At 34.7% G+C, this 22,995-nt stretch overlaps 2 protein-coding genes and 2 pseudogenes across 2 annotated transcripts; 3 read left to right on the top strand and 1 right to left on the bottom strand.

Annotated features, from left to right (window-relative positions):
* Nucleotides 1-4,505: 4,505 nt before the first annotated feature.
* On the top strand, nt 4,506-5,725 carry LOC149235977 (glucan 1,3-beta-glucosidase-like; annotated as a pseudogene).
* A 472-nt stretch (nt 5,726-6,197) lies between these two features.
* LOC149235978 (glucan 1,3-beta-glucosidase-like) lies at nt 6,198-7,405 on the top strand (the record flags this gene model as incomplete). The annotated part of the gene is made up of 4 exons (XM_089368735.1): nt 6,198-6,362; nt 6,457-6,626; nt 6,740-6,895; nt 7,063-7,405. Coding segments are annotated over exons 1-4 (834 nt in total), but the record flags the coding sequence as incomplete, so codon positions are not given.
* A 1-nt stretch (nt 7,406) lies between these two features.
* Nucleotides 7,407-8,215, bottom strand: LOC149235979 (putative serine/threonine-protein kinase WNK11 pseudogene; annotated as a pseudogene).
* An 859-nt stretch (nt 8,216-9,074) lies between these two features.
* On the top strand, nt 9,075-11,945 carry LOC149235980 (putative glucan 1,3-beta-glucosidase A). Its single transcript, XM_089368736.1, has 2 exons — nt 9,075-9,178; nt 11,591-11,945. Exons 1-2 carry the CDS (start codon nt 9,075-9,077, stop codon nt 11,943-11,945), a joined length of 459 nt encoding a protein of 152 aa, XP_089224862.1.
* Nucleotides 11,946-22,995: the final 11,050 nt, after the last annotated feature.

The following is a 22,995-nucleotide window of genomic DNA, read 5'->3' on the forward strand; positions in this document are numbered from 1 at the left end:
AAATTAAAACTTTGTTTAGTTTATTATAAAATATATGTGTAATTTATTCTATTCTCAACTTATCAATATAGAGTTGAAAAGAATGACACATTTCTCAAACTACATTATCAAATCCACTTCCTCACACAATAAATTCATTTTTTAAATAAATACTTTTAATTAAAAATATTAATATGTACAAAACATACTGCACATGCTAATGTTAATTAATGATCTTTTTAATTTTATTTAATAAATATATAACAATATTTTTATTAGTTAACTCACAAAGAATTTGAACCTGAAATCATATAAAATATATCACTTCATTATCAAGATATGGCTAATTAAACTACCTGAATATATTAATAAATATATAACAATGAATCTACACTATTCTATAGATATTTAAAATAAAATAAAATTTAATGGAGTTTATAATCTCCCTTAAATGATATATTGAAAACTTCTAATTGGTAAACGACATGCTATTTCTCTCTTATAATTTAAATCCTTAAATTTTCCTCTATGTCTTTCATTGAATTTAAATCCTTTGATTTGATGTCGAGAGAGTAACCATGTGTTTTAGAGTCCATTATAAGGAAAGGAAATGTTGCGTTGCAGTGTAATAATAAAAAGTAATAAATAAATTAAATAAAAAATTGTTAGAGAATTTAATTCTAACACTTATTAAGTATCAAAAGGGTCCTTCCTAGTGTTCTAATCCAGTTTTACTTAACCACACTATTACTCTCAACAATAATTATATCGAATGAGCATGTCCATCCTGTCCTTTACGAGGATGGAGTTGCAGGTGGTTAATTAATTAATTGTTAACCTCATGGCATGCTCGATTCTTGATGATTGCGTTGGATCCATCGAAGAATATTCACGTTTAGAGGTCCCGAACAAATGTGCTTCATTTTCTATAATAGGTTTCCAAAGAACGTGTCAGTAAGACGAGCATGGGGCACCAGTTCGGGCGCTACGCACATGGTTTGTGTTTCCCCTCAACGCAAATACTGCCATTACAGTACGTCCTAGCCAGCCATGCAAAGCATTTAAATTCTGCTTCCAAATTTTGTAAACGTCATAAGTTCAAGGCATCATCGCGTGACAAGGGCTAAATGTAAAACCGGGTGTAACCCTTGTAACGTGTGTATGTATTCATCGTACTGTATATATGTGTACATGAATTCAGATGATTGTGCATTTTCAAGTGAATCGAGCCTTTTCTTGCTACTTGTGCCTTGTTGTTGCAATTTTGATTACGAAACACTGACTGCAGACATGGTTCTAAGGAGATTTAACATGTTGAACTTATTTTGATGGTAGATTCGTCGGCTTATTTTCAAGTTTTTTGCCGTCGCATCTTGGACTTTACCATTAAACAGAGTGGCTGTTGTTTCTGACACAGTATTCCTTTTTGTAATTGCAAGGAATCTAAAGTCTTCCCTGATTGCTGGTATAATTTGGAAACGCTCTGGTTAGATGTTGTGTTTCACTTCCCGCTGGTTATGAAATATTTTGCAGAACAATGCTATGGATGTAACATTATTTTATTCAATCAATTAAAGAAGGTTGCTTTTTCCTTTCGGAAAAAATCTAAATATTCTTCTCCTTAGTTAATATAACTAACCCACCCTAACTGTTTAGAATCTATTTGGCTTTTTCTTTTGCTTAGTTAATATAACTAACCCACCCTCAATGTTTAGAATCCATCTGTCATTTTATCAGAATCATCCTAGACTCTATATTTTTAAGAGCCTAATCTTAATGGACATAAGGAAAATTCAACCAAACTCACGCCTGATGACAAATGGCAAATGGCGAGTGACTTAACGGTGGCTTCAGCCCACTGGACTACCCATCCATCAGGGCTCCAAAAACCTTTTCGATTGACAATAAACTTTTTGAATTCGAGAAGAAACATATAGGTGGACATGAAATTAATCCACACCACACTGACCCTCAATGTCTCTGATCTGCAATTGATCGGAGGTGAGACTTAGATAGCCTTACGTCTCAACAACATCTTCCAAAAACTCACTCAGAAACAAATGAATTAATCACAATCATGCAATATAAGATAAAAAAAAATAATACTAATATTCACTTGTATTATCATGAGTGTTGATGAGAGATTACCAATACATATTTTAGAACTTGTCTCTTTTGTTGTGAGTTGTCAAATAGGAAAAATCTAAATATATTGTTTAGATATTTATTTTCTTGATATTACCTAGTATAGGTTTAGATGTTTCTTTTCTCATTAAATGTTACTATTATGAGTCACGCAACCTCGCTACCCATTTTCTCATGGTCTAAACAAAAAACATCCCCATCATTTTTGCTTCTTGTTTTAAGTGTGAAGCCATGAATGAAACGATTTCTTGATGTTGGAGTTAATGTGATGTGACGTTGACTGGTTGATGAAGTAGCACGTCTCTATATAGCTTGGGTGGGAGGACATGTCTCCCAATGAACTCGAGCCCAATGCTGTGTTGACTGTTGATGAAGTAGCAGGTGCCTACACAGCTTCGGGTGGGAGGCAACAACACCAAGGGAACCGAAGTCAGATGTGTGTTGACTATTGATGAAGTAGCAGGTGCCTACATAGCTTTGGGTTGGAGGGAACAACTCCAAAGGAACCCAAGTCAGATGTTGCTATGTTGAACGTGAAGCAGGTCCCTACTAAAGCGGGGTGGGAAGGCACATCTTCAAACATAACCCGCTCCGAATATTGCTCGTCATAGAAAAACTCATGGATTTTGAGCGGACTATAAAACTAGACCACACCAAAGATATACCTGAAGTAAAAATGTGTTCTAGACTTAAAAAAATGTGTCCATGGGTGTTCTAGATGGTGTGATGAAGCAAAGGAACTCAGACAAAAAAATGTGCAGTGCAAGGAAGAAGAAGACATGGGAAAAGGTCAATATGGGTGAGGGCAACAAACTTTGAACAAAAACAATCTATCTGAAAATGCAGTATGGAAGATGTGGCAGCTGCATGAAAAGAGAATGCATTAAATAAATGAGCATTTAAAAAAAAAATAGATCAGGCCTCAAGGAGCAACTTTTTGTGATACCAATTGATCTGTAAGTTATCGGAGGTGAGGCTTAGAGAGCCTAACCTCTCAGTTGCATCTTCCAAAAACTCACTCAGAAACAAATGAATTAAACACAATTACAGTAGATGAAATAAAAAACTCTAATATTAACTTGTCTTATTATGGTTTTGATAGTCTTGAAGCTTAATGATCTTTTAAAAACATTACAACTAGCATTTGCACCTAATGTTGCAAAGGAAATGCCGTAAGGCATAGAGTGTGGAGGAATATTGAAATGTATTGTCTCCTATGTTGTTTAGGGTTGGTGGTGAATGTATTAAATATTCATTGATGGAATTTCCTTTTTCAAGTGCAAAGTGATTTTCGTATAGGAAAATAGGTGGAAAATAGAATGGCCCTTCCTTGAATTCTTCAAGTAGTGTATGGAAGACTTTTTTTTTAGAACATGTTAGATCTCCTCCATGTGTGGTGTCATGAGAAACATGGATGATGGAAACCATCTTCTCGAGGCTGGTTTGGAAGGTTTTTATGGAGAATACAAAAGAGAGATCAATACAAATTTCATCACCAATAACCAAATCAGAGGACTTTATTTGACTTTATTTTGCAATAGTTCATTCCTATCTTGTCATATGGTAAGTCTCTATCCTTTCTTCCCATGTTTATATTGTACAGGTTTGATTAAAAGCTTGAGATTGATAGGTTCTTACAAACTTAGATCTATTCTCTAGACTTCAATCTATATTCGAGATGTTGGGTTTTTACAAAAATTGATTGAGTCACAACAGTTGTTGCATTCATTCATGTAATATTATAGGCATGCAGTTCATTATTATAGTAACAAGTGTTCATTGCTTGGTCATAATGTTTGAGTTTTCACTAATATATTGAGTCACAATAGCTGTTGCATTCATTCATGTAATCTCATAGGCATGCAGTTCATTATTATAGTAACAAGTGTTCATTGCTCGGTCATAATGTTTGAGTTTTCACTAATATATTGAACTGTGATTTTAACTTTTAAAGGCTTGTTGTGGTAGATGAGGAGACCCAACTTTCATTTTTGTAGAGTTGGATAAAGAGCCACCTTGAAGATGGAAGCAGGATATTTAAAAAACCAGTTCTGTTAGTATAGGAAATCTTACAAAGACCCATGATTTCTCAGGGTAGTGGCAAGACCCAGATCCCCAATCTTCAGAACGACACTATGTAAAAGTACGATAAGAGTTTGTTCAATTGGTTTAACCATAAGCCAAAAAGCATCTTGTAGATAGGAATACCAGAAGGGATGGTTTAAATTTGATAGAGTCGAGCAAAAAAACTGATAAGCATTAATTTCACATTCATATTCAACCATTAACATCATATATATATATATATATATATATATATATATATATATATATATATATATATATATATATATATATATATATATATTAATATTCGACACATGCAGGCACAATGTAAGGATCAACTGACTGCTAATTTTGAAGGGGAGCCTGGTTGGGAAGGCAATAATGCAACAACTTTCGAGATGACCATCGTAAGGACGTTGCAAGGGGAGTTTCAAATCTCAAATAGTTATGGACCCAAGAAAGCTACACAAGTCTTGAACGTAATGGGCAATTCCTACTAAACATCTTACTCTTACATTGTTGAGAAATAGTAGCCAACGGGGCCTGTCATGATTTTACTTTTTGGTCTCTCAGGAACACTGAAGCACTTTCATTACAGAGAATGACTTCGTTTTACTGGCCAAGCATGAGATAAATGCTGTCAGAATTGCTATTGGATGGTGGATTGCAAGTGATCCAAAACCTCCTGCTCCTTTTGTTGCAGGATCTCTAGCTTGTCTCAACAAAGCCTTCTCGTGGGCACAGTAAGTGAAAACTGGCCTTCATTCTGACAATTTTCAATCCTGAAAATAGAAAACAATCAGAAGTCAAGATAATGGACTATAGGTTAATTAACTTTTTGGAAACAATGCTGCAGGAAACACGACATTAAGGTGATTATCGATCTCCATGCTGCTCCAGGCTCACAAAACGGTGATGAGCACAGTGGCACCAGAGATGGATTTATTGAATGGCCTGAGTCGCAAGAGAACATCGACAAGAGTCTTTCTGTCATTGATTTTCTTACTGCGAGGTACAACAAATTCCTGTAGTAGTAATTCATTTCAATAAATTTTGACAGGACTTAAGAATTTCTCCATAGAGTAACTATATTTCTGGATATAGTAGAAAAAAAGCCCCTTCTTTTCCAATCAATCATGTCCATAGAAAATTTTTAAAAATTGCTTTTGTGATTGACAGATATGCTGCACACCCTGCACTTTTGGGAAGTGAAATATTGAATGAGCCACGTTCGCCTGCAGTTAGCTTGAAAAATGTGACTGATTACTACTCACGGGGTTACGACATAGTTCGAAAGTATTCGTCATCGGTGTGTGTGATAATGTGCAACAGAATCGGCCCTGCTGATCCAAAAGAGTTGTTTCAAATTAACAACGCCTTATCTCGCACAGTTGTGGATGTGCATTACTACAATCTCTTTGATGACGCCACTTTCAAAAATATGACGGTTCAGCAAAACATCGACTATATCAAAACCACAAGAGCTCAAACTCTGCAGAGCCTCATCTCGGCCAATGGTTGCACTTTTCAATAAACTGTCTCATTTCTTGATTCATAACATTTTCCAATGCTGCGGCGCTTAAATCATAACTCACCATCTTATAAATTTGAGCAACGCTAGGGTACTCACTGTAAGGAATTTCCAAAGTAACCATCTCCAGCAAGCACATGCCGAAAGAATAAATATCTACAAGCTCATTATAATCCTCCTCATATAATTCTGGAGCCATGAATTCCAGAGTACCAAGGGCAGAGTGCACAGCATGAACATTTCTCAGGGTAGTGGCAAGACCCAGATCCCCAATCTTCAGAACGGCACCATGTAAAAGTACGATAAGAGTTTGTTCAATTGGTTTAATCGTAAGCCAAAAGTGATCTTGTCGATAGGAATACCAGAAGGGATGATTTAAATTTGATAGAGTCGAGAAAAAAAACTGATAAGCATTAATTTCACATTCATATTCAACCATTAACATCATATATATATTTTTGTTAATATTCGACACATGCAGGCACAATGTAAGGATCAGCTGACTGTTGATTTTGAAGGGGAGCCTGGTTGGGAAGGCGATAATGCAGCAACTTTCGAGATGACCATCGTAAGGACGTTGCAGGGGGAGTTTCAAATCTCAAACGGTTATGGACCCGAGAAAGCTACACAAGTCTTGAACGTAATGGGCAATTCCTACTAAACATCTTACTCTTACATTGTTGAGAAATAGTAGCCAACGGGGCCTCTCATGATTTTACTTTTTGGTCTCTCAGGAACACCGAAGCACTTTCATTACAGAGAATGATTTCGTTTTCCTGGCCAAGCACGGGATAAATGCTGTCAGAGTTGTTGTTGGATGGTGGATTGCAAGTGATCCAAAACCTCCTGCTCCTTTTGTTGCAGGATCTCTAGCTTGTCTCGACAAAGCCTTCTCATGGGCACAGTAAGTGAAAACTGGCCTTCATTCTGACAATTTTCAATCCTGAAAATAGAAAACAATCAGAAGTCAAGATAATGGACTATAGGTTAATTAACTTTTTGGAAACAATGCTGCAGGAAACACGACATTAAGGTGATTATCGATCTCCATGCTGCTCCAGGCTCACAAAACAGTGATGAGCACAGTGGCACCAAAGATGGATTTATTGAATGGCTTGAGTCGCAAGAGAACATCGACAAGAGTCTTTCTATGATTGATTTTCTTCCTGTGAGGTAAAACAAATTCCTACAGTAGTAATTCATTTCGATAGATTTTGACATGGCTTAAGAAATTGCTCCATAGAGTAACTATATTTCTGGATATAGTAGAAAAAAGCCCCTTCTTTTCCAATCAATCAGGTCCATAGCAAATTTTTAAAAATTGCTTCTGTGATTGACAGATATGTTGCACAGCCTGCCCTTTTGGGCACTGAACTATTGAATGAGCCACGTTCACCTGCAGTTAGCTTGAAAAATGTGACTGATTACTACTCATGGGGTTACGACATAGTTCGAAAGTATTCGTCGTCGGCGTATGTGATAATGTGCAACAGAATCGGCCCTGCTGATCCAAAAGAGTTGTTTCAAATTAACAACGGCCTGTCCCGCACAGTTGTGGATGTGCATTACTACAATCTCTTCGATGATGCCACTTTCAAAAATATGACGGTTCAGCAAAACATCAACTATATCAAAATCACAAGAGCTCAAACTATGCAGAGCCTCATCTCGGCCAATGGTCGCACTTTTCAATAAACTGTCTCATTTCTTGATTCATAACATTTTCCAATGCTGCAGGGCTTATATCAGAACTCACCATCTTATAAATTTGAGCAACGCTACGGTACTCACTGTAAGGAATTTCCAAAGTAACCATCTCCAGCAAGCACATGCCGAAAGAATAAATATCTACAAGCTCATTATAATCCTCCTCATATAATTCTGGAGCCATGAATTCCGGAGTACCGAGGGCAGAGTGCGCAGCATGAACATTTCCCAGGGTAGTGGCAAGACCCAGATCCCCAATCTTCAGAACGCCACCATTGCCATTCACAAAAATATTGCTGCAATTCAAATGTCTATGAATTACACAAGGCTCATGATTATGAAGATAATGCAACCCTCCAGTATCTGAAGTGACCAATTCTTCAAAGCCTTCGTTGAGACATGACGGTGCTTCTGGCGGTACTCTCTCAGAGTCCCCGAGGTACAGACCTCAGTAATGAAATTCACATGACTTGTCTTTCTATCCAGCCATGCATTGTAGAGCATAATTATGTTTTCATTCCCCAGAGATTTCAACAGACAGACTTCTGCATAGATCCTCTGTGTGGAAGCATCATCTAGGTTTTGCAGAGGCACCTTGTTCCAAGCAACCTCAATATCCTCTTCTTGATCAAAAGCTCGGTATACCTTCTTCATAGCACCACGGCCCAACACATCTTCATAGCGACCATACCTACCAGTGGGATCCAGTTCCACAAAGGGCTCCCTGTCTTTATCACAGGTGTCATATTCTACACTAGGCATTTCTCCACCTCCTATAGGAAAGGAAAGCCTTACCCCAGAATTCCAAATTAGGTTCCTCTTCTAATTTGAATTTAATGAACAGAAACCCTTGCAGGGCTATAGGATGACAGAGAAATAGAGATTTTCCCTAAATTCGGAAGACGAACAGACAGCAAAGACAGAAGACTTTGCTTCCTGTGGGATTCAGAAATCCACCCAATAAATTTAAGTGTAAAAAATAAATTTCCACGCAATCTTAAGTCAAACCAAGAAATCCAAAACCCTACCTCTACACAGAAACAAATTATGTTGGCAGAAAAGAAATTCTATGCGAATTGTTTTCAATAAACTGTCTCATTTCTTGATTCATAACATTTTCCAATGTTGTAGGGCTTATATCAGAACTCACCATCTTATAAATTTGAGCAACGCTATGGTACTCACTATAAGGAATTTCCAAAGTAACCATCTCCAGCAAGCACATGCCGAAAGAATAAATATCTACAAGCTCATTATAATCCTCCTCATATAATTCTGGAGCCATGAATTCCAGAGTACCGAGGGCAGAGTGCGCAGCATGAACATTTCTCAGGGTAGTGGCAAGACCCAGATCCCCAATCTTCAAAATGGCACCATGTAAAAGTACAATAAGAGTTTGTTCAATTGGTTTAACCGTAAGCCAAAAAGCATCTTGTAGATAGGAATACCAGAAGGGATGGTTTAAATTTGATAGATTCGAGAAAAAAAACTGATAAGCATTAATTTCACATTCATATTCAACCATTAACATCATATATATATATATATATATATATATATATATATATATATATATATATATATATATATATATATATATATATATATATATATATATATATATATTTTTGTTAATATTCGACACATGCAGGCACAATGTAAGGATGAGCTAACTGCTGATTTTGAAGGGGAGCCTAGTTGGGAAGGCGATAATGCAGCAACTTTCGAGATGACCATCGTAAGGACGTTGTAGGGGGGGTTTCAAATCTCAAATGGTTATGGACGTGAGGAAATTCCTACTAAAAATCTTACTCTTACATTGTTGAGAAATAGTAGCCAACAGGGCCTCTCATGATTTTACTTTTTGGTCTCTTGGGAACACCGAAGCACTTTCATTATAGAGAATGATTTCGTTTTCCTGGCCAAGCATAGGATAAAATGCTGTTAGAGTTACTGTTGGATGGTGGATTGCAAGTGATCCAAAACCTCCTGCTCCTTTTGTTGTAGGATCTATAGCTTGTCTCGACAAAGCCTTCTCGTGGGCACAGTAAGTGAAAACTGGCCTTCATTTTGACAATTTTCAATCCTGAAAATAGAAAACAATCAGCAGTCAAGATAATGGACTATAGGTTAATTAACTTTTTGGAAACAATGACTAGATTGAACAGCAACTTTAATAATTAACAAACATGAAAGAGCTGCAAATATACACTTCAATCCAAGTATTACTTTCTATGTATGCAAGTGGACGAACCACTAGTACACTTTTTTATTATTCCATCCCTTTTCAACCATTAATTTTGGATCTCTTATGTCCATTTCCACAGATAATTGTGTTGAATTGACCCTTCTAAGAGTTATAAGTTGCACTAACTCAAGGAATATTATTCATTCAGAAAAACCTCAGCAGTTTTTGGCTTTCATCTATGGCACCCAAAGCATTCAAGTTCCATGGGGGGTCTATATTCTGTCCACCGAGCTAAAGTTGGAAATGAATTTTGTACAGGCAGGTGCCAGAGAGAAGACAATTGACATAAAAAGAGAAGATAAGGACACACTGAAGCAACAATAAGATTTTTATTTTATTTTATAGGGAGCAAGCTAACAGCTCTGGAACAGAACGTAATTCTTACCTCCAATGAGGTAAAACAAAAAAGAACAAGCAACTACCTTCTTTATAATCCTACAATTCAATGCCAACTTATTGTTATAATATAGCAATTTTCAAAAACAAGTTACCATTCTTGATGATTCATGTGGGCCCTTGGATTGCCATAATCCTAAAGTTTTCAAAATTTTACCATTCCCTACACTTATTCACTCACAATAATACTCCATTCGCATCAGCTTGTTGAGAACATCTTGATTTTTCTAATTGGCCAAGTTTTTTGTCTCAATGTATTTCGACCTAAGTCACCTAACATGGAACACTGGGATTCGAGTGTCTCTCATATATTTCTTTGAGTATTTTCTCAAAAAAAAATCCATCAGTAAAAACAGAATATTTTCTCATTCTAGAGTCCTGAGAATTGATACTTTCAAGTGTCAGCTTGTACAAAAATATGAATTCATGTGACTGCTCAAAAACCACAAAGGACCATATATATATATATGGTTTCAGGAAATAGATATTCTACTAAAAACAGATGTACCTGTTTGTGTCAAGTTACCATTTTTTTATTCTTCTGGCAAACCAAATCCAGCTTCAACCCATTCTGCTTGTTTTGGTAGTGTGCATCTACTAGCATGTTATGGTAATGAAAACCATTTGTGAAAGAGATAAACCTGAATGCATCCTTCTTTATTTGCCTCGCCAAATCATCCAACTAACAAAATATGTATCTCATAATTCATCCATTTTATGAACAAAAAAGAATCCCTGAATATTTGCAACCTCATGATATCCATTATAGCTTTAATAATATGTGAAGAGCCTTCAATTCTACAAAATTGTTTGTTCGAATGCCTAGACAAGCCTTGTACTTGATGAAGTGATCCTTGGAGATACTACTTGGAATTCCATCTTCACCGTTCATATTATGTGGGTCTTGGCTTTTGGACTGTTAATGATGTTTGACTTTCGTAGACACTTTGCATCCTAGATAAAGTCCACCGAGCTTATTGTATATCTGAAAAGTAGGAATTGCCGTATAAGGTTAAACATGGAATTGCTCTATATTCTCTTAGATCCTTCTCTGGATACAAGTCTTGAAGACATTCTTCCATTGTGAATCCTCTCCAGATATCTATTGTAGTCAATTTCTTGATATGCTTCCAGAAATGTGGACCATATGAGTAGTAGATGAATAAATGAGGAATAGATTTTTTTTCCCTTGTACACGACATACAATTACTGAGGCCTTGTCTCCCTCTTTTCTCTGAACTGTCCCAAGTTAGGACCTTTTAAGTAACTACTAGATGGATTTATTGAATGGCCTGAGTCGCAAGAGAACATCGACAAGAGTCTTTCTGTCATTGATTTTCTTGCTGCGAGGTACAACAAATTCCTATAGCAGTAATTCATTTCGATAGATTTTGACATGGCTTAAGAAATTGCTCCATAGAGTAACTATATTTCTGGATATAGTAGAAAAAAGCCCCTTCTTTTCCAATCAATCAGGTCCATAGAAAATTTTTAAAAATTGCTTCTGTGATTGACAGATATGCTGCACACCCTGCCCTTTTGGGCACTGAACTATTGAATGAGCCACGTTCGCCTGCAGTTAGCTTGAAAAAAGTGACTGATTACTACTCACGGGGTTACGACATAATTCGAAAGTATTCGCTGTTAGAGTATGTGATAATGTGCAACAGAGTCGGCCCTGTTGATCCAAAAGAGTTGTTTCAAATTAAGAACTGCCTGTCCCGCACAGTTGTGGATGTGCATTACTACAATCTCTTTGATGACGCCACTTTCAAAAATATGACGGTTCAGCAAAACATTGACTATATCAAAACCACAAGAGCTCAAACTGTGCAGAGCCTCATCTTGGCCAATGGTCACACTTTTCAATAAACTGTCTCATTTCTTGATTCATAACATCTTCCAATGCTGCAGGGCTTATATTAGAACTCACCATCTTATAAATTTGAGCAACACTACGATACTCACTCTAAGGAATTTCCAGAGTAACCATCTCGAGCAAGCACATGTGGAAAGAATAAATATCTACAAGTGCATTATAATCCTCATATTATTTTGGAGACATGAATTCCAGAGTACCGAGGGCAGAGTGCGCAGCATGAACATTTCCCAGGGTAGTGGCAAGACCCAAATCCCCAATCTTTAGAATGCCACCATTTCCATTCACAAAAGTATTGCTGCAACTCAAATTTCTATGAATTACACAAGGCACATGATTATGAAGATAATGCAACCCTCAAGTATCTGAAGTGACAAATTTTACAAAGCCTTCGTTGAGACATGATCGTGCTTCTGGTGGTACTCTCTCAGAGTCCCCAAGGTACAGACCTGCATAGATCCTATATGTGGAAGCATCATCTAGGTTTCGCAGAGGCACCTTATTCCAAGCAACCTCAATATCCTCTTCTTGATCAAAAGCTCGGTATACCTTCTTCATAGCACCACGGCCCAACACATCTTCATAGCAACCATACCTACCAGTGGGATCTAGTTCCACAAATTCCAAATTAGTTTCCTCTTCGAATTTGAGTTTAATGAACAAAAACCCTTGTAGGCTATAGGATGACAGAGAAATAGAGATTTTCCCTAAATTCAGAAGACGAAAAGACAACAAAGACAGAAAACTTTGCTTCTTGTGGGATTTAGAAATCCACCCAATAAATTTAAGTGTAAAAATTAAAATTGCCAGGCAATCTTAAATCAAACCAGGAAATCCAAAACCCTAACTCTACACAGAAACAAATTCTGTTGGTAGAAAAGAAATCTCATAAAACTATTTTCATAAACAGAATCCTCAAAAAATAAATCTGTGAACAGAACCATTGCATGCACAGGGTTCCATACACAGTGATCAAGGAAAGCTAGCTTACAAAAACAAATAGGAGCATGCGTGCAGTTTTGGTGGATTTACCATTGAATGCAACTCCTTGCTGAATTAGGCGGAGCTTATGCTTCAATAGTCTAGTCTGCTCATCAAATCTCCCACATTTCTACAATACAAACGCACGACATAATATGTTATAGAGCAGAGTATATACTGTATAGTGCTTATGAATATGTGATTTGTTTGAGATTATACCTTAAAGAGATCAATGAGTACATTATCAAGAGACTCCTGTGCTTGCTTAGAACAGAGGTGTCTGAAGGACTTTATGGTCTCGATGGCCTCCAATGACCGGTTCTGCTGGTTCATCACGACGACCATATCCTTCAATGTGCTGTCAGTACGGTCTCCGGCATTAATAGCTTTTCTAAACAATGCAATGGTGCCAGCAGGATCCTTTTCCACAAGCCGTATCCTCAAAATTTCGATTAATTAGTGCATGCATGCAGTTTTGGTGGATTTCCCATTGAATGCAACTCAGCAGGGAATGCGCTGTCCTGCTCATAGCACCGGGTAACGCGAGGGTTTCTAGAAGAAAACAGAGAAGACTTGGCTTCAATGGTCATTTCCTTTGAGTTTACAGTCGAGACGGATTCAACAACGAATTTGTAACCATTAGACCAGTGCGCAAACCGTTTCAGCAACTAATTTTTTGTAACCATTCTTATCTAACGGCTGAAACCTTTGCAATCGTCTAACATATAAGCCTATGGTGTATAAAGATGACAGGTAGGTAGAGAGGGGAGTTGATTTCAGAGAGAACGCCTTACGGCGTAAATACATAGTTTAAAACTTGCCTGTTGTGAGTTATCAAATAACAAAAAACTAAATATATTATTTACCTATTATCTTTCTTCATATTACTTGACATGGGACTAGATATTTCCTTCTTCATCATATGTTACTATTATGAACCGGTAACCTAGCTGCCCAGTCTCTCCTCTCCAACTCCCCGAAAAATGAAATTCAAATCGTTATTCTAATCTCCTTCCCTGTTCTCAGCTCCCTTCTACTCGACTCCGCCTGTCTAGCCGGTTGTTGATAGTCTCCTTAACGGTGATGATTGTTTCTATTCGGGCCAGGTCTCACTGTAGAAACAATCATCCCGAGGGGTGTTCCCCTCCGGTGCTTGAGCAACAACTGCGTCGCAAATAAATCCCGTTTCTCGCTACGGTAAAGCCTTTCAAGTATTAATATTTTTATGGGTTCTTACAGAGCTTTGATGAAAGGGGTCGTGGGTAATGTCATCTTGTTATTTGTGTTCTCCTATTTTCTAGTCTTCTAGACTTCAATAATCTTTGTGGCGTAAGTAACAGAAATACAGGGAAACCGTCCTAATCTTATAGGGTGTCGTCTAATAAGTTCAATTGGCTATTCAGAAGTTACCAATCCTTTTGCATCGATTCACTAAATTGCATCCATATAACAAAGTTCCATACTTATGTAAAAAATGTGTCACGTTCCTATCAAGAAAACGTTCCATTGTGAACAATACCCTGTAAAACTCCAGCTTGATGCATTCACATTGGCAGTAGCTCTCGTGTAAATCTATGTTGGATGAAGATACACTGTCCAACTTTAAACATCTCTCCTCTTTACCAGAATTCAATTAACTCATTGTGAGCTCACAGAAATGTTTCATTTCAAGAACAGATAGATAAATAAACAATAATTAAATATCAATGAAATTTAGTGGAATCATTCAAGTACTTGGTGATCATTTTCCTTTTTATTTTCGCATAATCCTCTGCTTTATCTAGGCCATCCGCATAGTCATTCGGGTTCTGTGATAGATCGGAAGGATTTCCTTGGGTTGACAAATATAAATGAACGGCAGCTCCGTAACCCCAGGTTATAAAATTTGAAGGGTAGGAAAGAAAGGTGGGTATCTAAGCCACAATACCGAAAATGAGGGTGCAGAGGTCAGGCAATATAAAAAATTGGACGATGGATGTGGTGTCATTTATAAGTTTATTGTGAAGTTGAGAAACAACTTGGAAGGAGTTTCATGGGGTTAGATTCCAATTGAAGAGTTGAAGATTCGTTTTTCTGTTTACAAAATGTGAAATCAACTGTTTTCTCATGAATAGTTGCAGCTGCTCTATGATGAGTATACTGAGTATTTTTGTAGAATATACTAGCACAACCATATTTACCAATGTTGTTGATATATTTACGTCTATATATACAACTACATTTTCCAATGTAATTAATCTAGGTTCATAGTCTTATATCAACCACATTAATAATTATTATCTATAATTTTTTAAAGACCAACTATTTATGATTATTAATAACTATGTAAATAATAAGAACCATATTCATATATATATATGATTATTATATTAATATTATATTATATATTAAAAAAATATTAAATTACTCTATAATATTTAATTTAATATTATTTAGTTTTAAATTATTTAATATAATTTAAATATTTAATAATAATATTAACTCATAACAATATCATTAGTATTAATTAACAACAATAATATCAATAACAATAATTATTTAATAAAAACAATAACTATTTTAGTAAATGTGGTTGATATAGGCATAAAGTTTCATTTCTATTTATGACACAAACTATTCATAAATATATAATAAAAATAATAATAATAACAATTATTTCTACCTAAATATTTTACTTAATTCATTATGGATAAGAGAAGAGTGACTATAGAAATTTATTATTATTTTTTTATAAAATGTAAATAAATAAATATTTATTTTATTAAAAGATAAATAAATTTTAATATTGTTTTTAGAAAATATACAATTTTTTATTTTATTGTATTTTATAAATAATAATAGTAATAATAATAATAAAAAAAAAAAAAATAGTTAAACAGTTAATTATTGTTAAATAATAATAATATTTTTTTAATTAGATATTATTAAATAATATTAATATTAATATTAATTAATTAAATAATAATAATAATTAATTCAATTTTACATAATAATAATTAATAATGATAATAATTAATAATAATTCTTTGTCACAATGTGATGTTGGACAAAGGTTGACCGTGGTTGATTTTCATATTGAGACAATCTTTGTCACAAAGCGAGATTTGAACATGGTTGAGCATGGTTGAGTATGATAAACCATGTTGAACAGAAAGGAATAACAAACCATTGGGATTAATACTAAAAAGCTAGCATTGACCATGGTTGACCATGACTGTCCATGATTTTTATATGGAGACAATTTTTGTCACAATGCGACATCCCACCATGGTTAACAATGGTTGACCATGGCTGATATTATAAACCCAAGGGATTGATATTATGAACCAAAGGGATTAATACTAAAACTCCATGATTTACCATGGTTGATAATGATTGACCATGATTGATATTATAAACCTAAGGGAATAATAAACCCAAGGGATTTATATTATAAACCCAACGTAATAATAAACACAAGGGATTAATATTAAAACCCCAACGGAATAATATTAAACCCAAGGGACTAATATTATAAACCCTAGGTATACAAGCCTTAAGATAAGTATTAAAACTACGAAAATAAACATGGTTGAGCACAGTTGATTTTGGTATTGAGACAATCCTTGTCACAATGCTAGATTAGACCATGGTTGAGCATGGTTGAACATGGTTGATTATCGCTAACCATCGCTAAATAATATTAAACCCTAAGAACATGAACCCTTAGATCAATAAATCTAAGGGATTGATATTATAAACCCAAGGGAATAAAAAACCTAAGAGATAACAATTACAAACCCAAGGAATAAAAACCCTAACATCCATATTATAAACCCTAAAATAACCATGGTTGACCATGGTCGATTTCCATATAGAGAATCCTTGTCACAATGCAACGTTGGACGATGGTTAAACATGGTTTAGCACGATTTATTGTCATATCAAGACAATCTTTGTCTGAATGCAACATTAGACTATGGTTGAACATGGTTGATTTCCATATTGAGCCTCATTTGACCATAGTTGAACATGGTTCGTTACAATTGATCATGGCTAACAATGATTAATATTATAAACGAAATGGATTGATATTATAAACGCAAGGGAATAATAAACCCAAGGAATGCCAAAATCCCAAGGGATTGTGAACCCAATTGAATAATATTAAACCCAAGGGACTAATATTATAAACCCAATGTATATAAACCCTATGATAAATATTATAAGCACTAAAATAATTATGATTTACCATTGTTGATTTTCATATTGAGACAATCCTTATCACAATTCCATGTTGGACCATGGTTGATAGGGGAATAATAAACCTAAAGGATGGATATTATAAACCCAAAGGAACAATAAAACCAAAGGATTACTACTAAAACCCAAAGGGATTATGAACCCAAGTGAATATTATTACACTAAAGGGACTAATATTATAAACCCAAGGTATAAAAATCTGAAGGTAAATATTAAAAATACTTAAATAAGCATGTTTGAGCACAATTGATATTCATATTGAGGAAATCCTTGTCACAATGTGACATTGGACCATGGTTGACCATGGTTGAACATGGTTGATTATGGTTGACCATTGTTGAATAATATTAAACCTTAGGAATATGAACCCTTACATCAATAAACCCAAGGGATTGATATTATAAACCCAATGGAATAATAAACCTAAGGGATAAAAATTATAAAACCAAGGTATATAAACCCTAACATGAATACTATAAAACCTAAAATAAACATGGTTGACCATGGTTGATTTCAATATAGAGACAATCGTTGTCACAATGAAATGCTAGGCAATGGTAAACCATGGTTGATCGTGATTGATTTTCATATCGAGACAATCTTTATCAAAACACAATGTTGGACCATGGTTGACCATGGTTGATTTCCATATCCATATGGTTTTACCATTGTTGAACATGGTTGGCTATGATTGACCATGGTTTACCATGATTAATGTTATAAACCCAATGGATTGAAATTATAAACCCAAGCGAATAAAAAACCTAAGGGATGAATACTAAAACCCCAAGGGATTATCAACCCAAGAGAATAAGATTAAACCCAAGGGACTAATATTATAAAATCAACGTATATAAACCCTAAAGTAAATATTTTAAACACTAAAATAAACATGATTTACCATGGTTCATTTTCATATTGAGACAATCCTTCTCACAATGCCATGTTGGACCATGGTTGACCATGGTTCATTTTCATATCGAGACAATCTTTGTCGCAATGCGACATTGGACCATGGTTCATCATTGGATTAATACTAAAAACTCAAGATTGACCATGGTCAGCCATGTTTGATTCTATAAAACATGGTTGACCATTATCAACCATGGCTACCATGGTTGACCATGATTGTCCATGATGTTTATATGTAGGCAATTTTTGTCACAATGGAACATCCCAGCATGGTTAACCATGGTTGACTGTGGTTGGCATTATAAACGAAAGTTAATAATAAACCCAAGGAATTGATATTATGAACCCAAGGGATTAATACTAAAACCCCATGATTGACCATGGTTGATAATGGTTGACCATGATCGATATTATAAACCTAAGGGAATAATAAACACAACGGATCTATATTATAAACCCAAAGGAATAATAAACCCAATTTATTAATACTAAAACCCCAAGGGACTATGAACACAAGGACATAATATTATAAACCTAAGGTATACAACCCTTAAGATAAATATTAAAACTCTGAAAATAAACATGGTTGAGCATGGTTGATTTTGGTATTGAGACAATCCTTGTCAAAATGCTAGATTAGACCATGGTTGAGCATGGTTGAACATGGTCGATTATGGTTAACCATTGCTTAATAATATTAAACCCTAATAATATGAACCCTTATATCAATAAACCCAAGGGATTGATATTATAAAACCAAGGGAATAAGAAACCTAAGAGATAACAATTATAAACCCAAGGAATAAAACCCTAACATCTATATTATAAACCCTAAAATAAACACGGTTGACCATAGTTGATTTCCATATAGAGACAATCCCTGTCATAATATAACGCTGGACCATGGTTAACCATGGTTGAGCATGATTGATTGTCATATTGAGACAATCTTTATTAGAATGCAATGTTATACCATGGTTAACCATGGTTGATTTCCATATTGAGTCTCGTTTGACCATGGTTGAACATGGTTGGTTATGATTGACCATGGTTGATAACGATTAATATTATAAACCTAATGGGTTGATACTATAAACACAAGGGAATAATAAACCCAAGCAATTAATATTGAAAGCCCAAGGGATTATGAACCCAAGGGAATAATATTAAATCCACGAGACTAATATTATAAACCCAATGCATACAAACCCTATGATACATATTATAAACACTAAAATAAATATGATTGACCATTGTTGATTTTAATATTGAGGCAATCCTTATCACAATTCCATGTTAGACCATGGTTGACCATGGTTGACTGGAGATTAATAAACCCAAGGGATTGATATTACCCAAAGGAATAATAAAACCAAGTGTTTAATACTAAAACACCAAGGTAACAATATTACACACAAGGGACTAATATTATAAACTCAAGGTATAAAAACCCTAAGATAAATATTAAAAATACTTAAATAAGCATTGTTGAGCATTGTTTATTTTCATATTAAGACAATCATTATCTCAATGAGACACTAGACCATGGTTGACCATGGTTGAACATGGTTGATTATGGTTTACCATTGTGGAAAAATATTAAACCCTAAGAATATGAACCCTTATATCAATAAACCCAAGGGATTGATATTATAAATCCAAGGGAATAATAAACCTATGGGATAAAAATTATAAACCCAAGGTACATAAAGCCTAATGTGAATATTATAAAACCTAAAGTGTGAATATTGTAAAACCTAAAATAAACATGGTTGACCATGGTTGATATCCATATAGAGACAATACTTGTCACAATGAAACATTCAACCATGGTTAACCATGCTTGACCATGATTGATTTTCATATCGAGACAATCTCTGTCACAATACAATGTTGGACCATGGTTTACATGGTTGATTTCCATATCCATATGGTTTGACCATGGTTGACCATGGTTGGCTATGTTTGACCATGGTTTACCATGATTAATTTTATAAACCCAATGGATTTATATTATAAACCCAAGGGACTAAAAAACCCAAGGAAATAAGATTAAACCCAAGGGATTAATATTATAAACCCAATGTATATAAACTCTAAAATAAATACTATAAACACTAAAATAAACATGATTGACTATGGTTTATTTTCATATTGAGACAATCCCTATTGGAATGCCATGTTGGACCATGGTTAACCATGGTTAATTTTCATATCGAGACAATCTTTGTCACAATGCGACATTGGACCATGGTTCATCATGGTTGATTTTTATATCAAGACAATTTTTGGCACAAAGTTACATTCAAACATGTTTGATCATGATTGACCATGGCTTACCATGTTTGATTCTATAAAACATGTTTGATCATGGTTGACCATGATTGTCCATGACTGTCCATGACTTTTCTATGGAGAAATTTTTTGTCATAATGCGAGATCCGACCATGGTTGGTTATGGTTGACCATGGTTGGCCATGAGTGGTATTATAAACCCAAGGGATTAATATTATGAATCCAAGGGAAACATAAACCCCAAGGGATTATGAACCCAAGGGAATAATATTAAACCTAAGGGACTAATATTATAAACCAAACATTGCTAAACCCTAATATAAATATTACAAACATTACAATAAACATGGTTTATTTTCATGGTTAGACAATCCTTGTGACAATGACACATTCAACCATGGATGACCGTCGTTCGCTATTATTGAAAATGGTTGACCATGATTGATATTATAAATCTAAGGTAATAATGAAACCAAGGGATTGATATTATAAAAACAAAGGAATAATAAACCCAAGCGATTAATACTAAAATCCCAAATGATTATGAACCCAAGGGAATAATATTAAACCCAAGGGACTAAAATTATAAACCCAAGGTATAAAAACCTTTAGATAAATATTAAAAATACTAAAATAAATTGTTTACAATGATTAATATTATAAACCCAATATATTGATAATATAAACCCAAGGGAATAATAAGCCCAAGGGATTAATACTAAAACCCCAAGCGATTATGAACCCAAGGGAATAATATTAAACCCAAGAGATCAATATTTTAAGGCCAACTTATATAAACCCTAAGATAAATACTATAAACACTAAAATAAACATGATTTACCATCGTTGATTTTCATATTGAGACAATCCTTATCAAAATTCCATGTTGGACAATGGTTGACCATGGTTGACATCATAATAAACCATGGTTGATCGCGGAATAATAAACCCAAGAGATTGATATTATAAACCCAAAGGAATAATAAACCGAAGGGATTAATGTTAAAACCCTAAGGGAATATGAACCCAAGGGATTAAGAACCCAAGGGAATAATATTAAACCCAAGGGCCTAATATTATAAACCCAAGTTAAAAAACCTTAAGATAAATATTAAAAAATACTAAAATAAACATGGATTAGCACATTTGATTTTCATATTCACACAATCTTTGTCACAATGCGACATTGAATCATGGTTGAACATGGTTGATTATGGTTGACCATTGTTGAATAATATTAAACCATAGGAATATGAACCCTTACATCAATAAACCCAAGGGATAAAAATGATAAACCCAATGTATATAAAACCTAATATGAATATTATAAAACCTAAAATAAGCATGGTTCGCCATTGTTGACCATGGTTGAATTCCATATAGAGACAATCCTTGTCACAATGTAATGTTGGACAACGGTTCACCATGGTTGACCATGATTTATTTTCATATCGAGAAAATCTTTGTGAGAACACAACGTTGGACCATGTTTTGATTTCCATATTTATATGGTTTGACCATGGTTGAACATGCTTGGCTATGGTTGACCATGGTTTACCATGATTAATATTATAAACCCAATGGATCCGTATTATAAATCCAGGGGAATAACAAACCCAAGAGATTAATACTAAATCCCCAAGGGATTATGAACTCGAGGGAATAAGATTAAACCCAAGGGACTAATACTATAAACCCAACATATATAAACCCTATGATAAATATTATAAGAACTAAAATAAACATGCCTAGCCATGGTTGATTTTGATATTGAGACAATTCTTATCACAATGCCATGTTTGACCATGGTTAACCATGGTTAATTTTCATATCGAGACAACCTTTGTCACAATGCGACGCTGGACTATGTTTGATCATGGTCTATTTTCATATCGAGACAATTTTTGTCACAACATGACGTTCAAACATGTTTTACCATGTTTGATTCTATAAAACATAGTTGGCCATCATCAACCACAGCTGACCATGGTTGACCATGATTGTCCATGATTTTTATATGGAGACAATTTTTGTCATAATGTGAGATCCAACCATGATTGACCATGGTTGGTTATGGTTGACCATGATTGATATTATAAACCCAAGTTAATAGTAAAACCAAAGGATTGATATTATGAACCCAAGGGATTAATACTAAAACCCCAAGGGAATAATATTAAAACCAAGGGACTAATATTATAAACCCAACATTGGTAAACCCTAATATAAATATTACGAACACTAAAATAAACATGGTTTATTTTCATGGTGAGACAATCCTTGTAACAATGTGATATTCAACCATGATTGACCATGGTTGGCTATGATTGACAATGTTTTACCATGATTGATATTATAAACCTAAGGGAATAATAAACCTAAGGGATTGATATTATAAACCCAAAGGAATAATAAACCCAAGGGATTATGAGCCCAAGGGAATAATATTAAGCCAAGGGGACTAAAATTATAAACCAAAGGTATAAAAACCCTTAGATAAATATTAAAATTACTAAAATAAAGATGGTTGAGCACGGTTGATTTTCATATTGAGACAATCCTTGTGTGATGTGAAGTTGGACCATGGTTGAATAAGATTAAACCATAGGAATA

This window comes from Pinus tabuliformis, chromosome 8, assembly GCF_031772625.1.
Source record: "Pinus tabuliformis cultivar Carrire ecotype Pingquan chromosome 8, CPIR1, whole genome shotgun sequence".
Taxonomy (NCBI): domain Eukaryota; kingdom Viridiplantae; phylum Streptophyta; class Pinopsida; order Pinales; family Pinaceae; genus Pinus; species Pinus tabuliformis.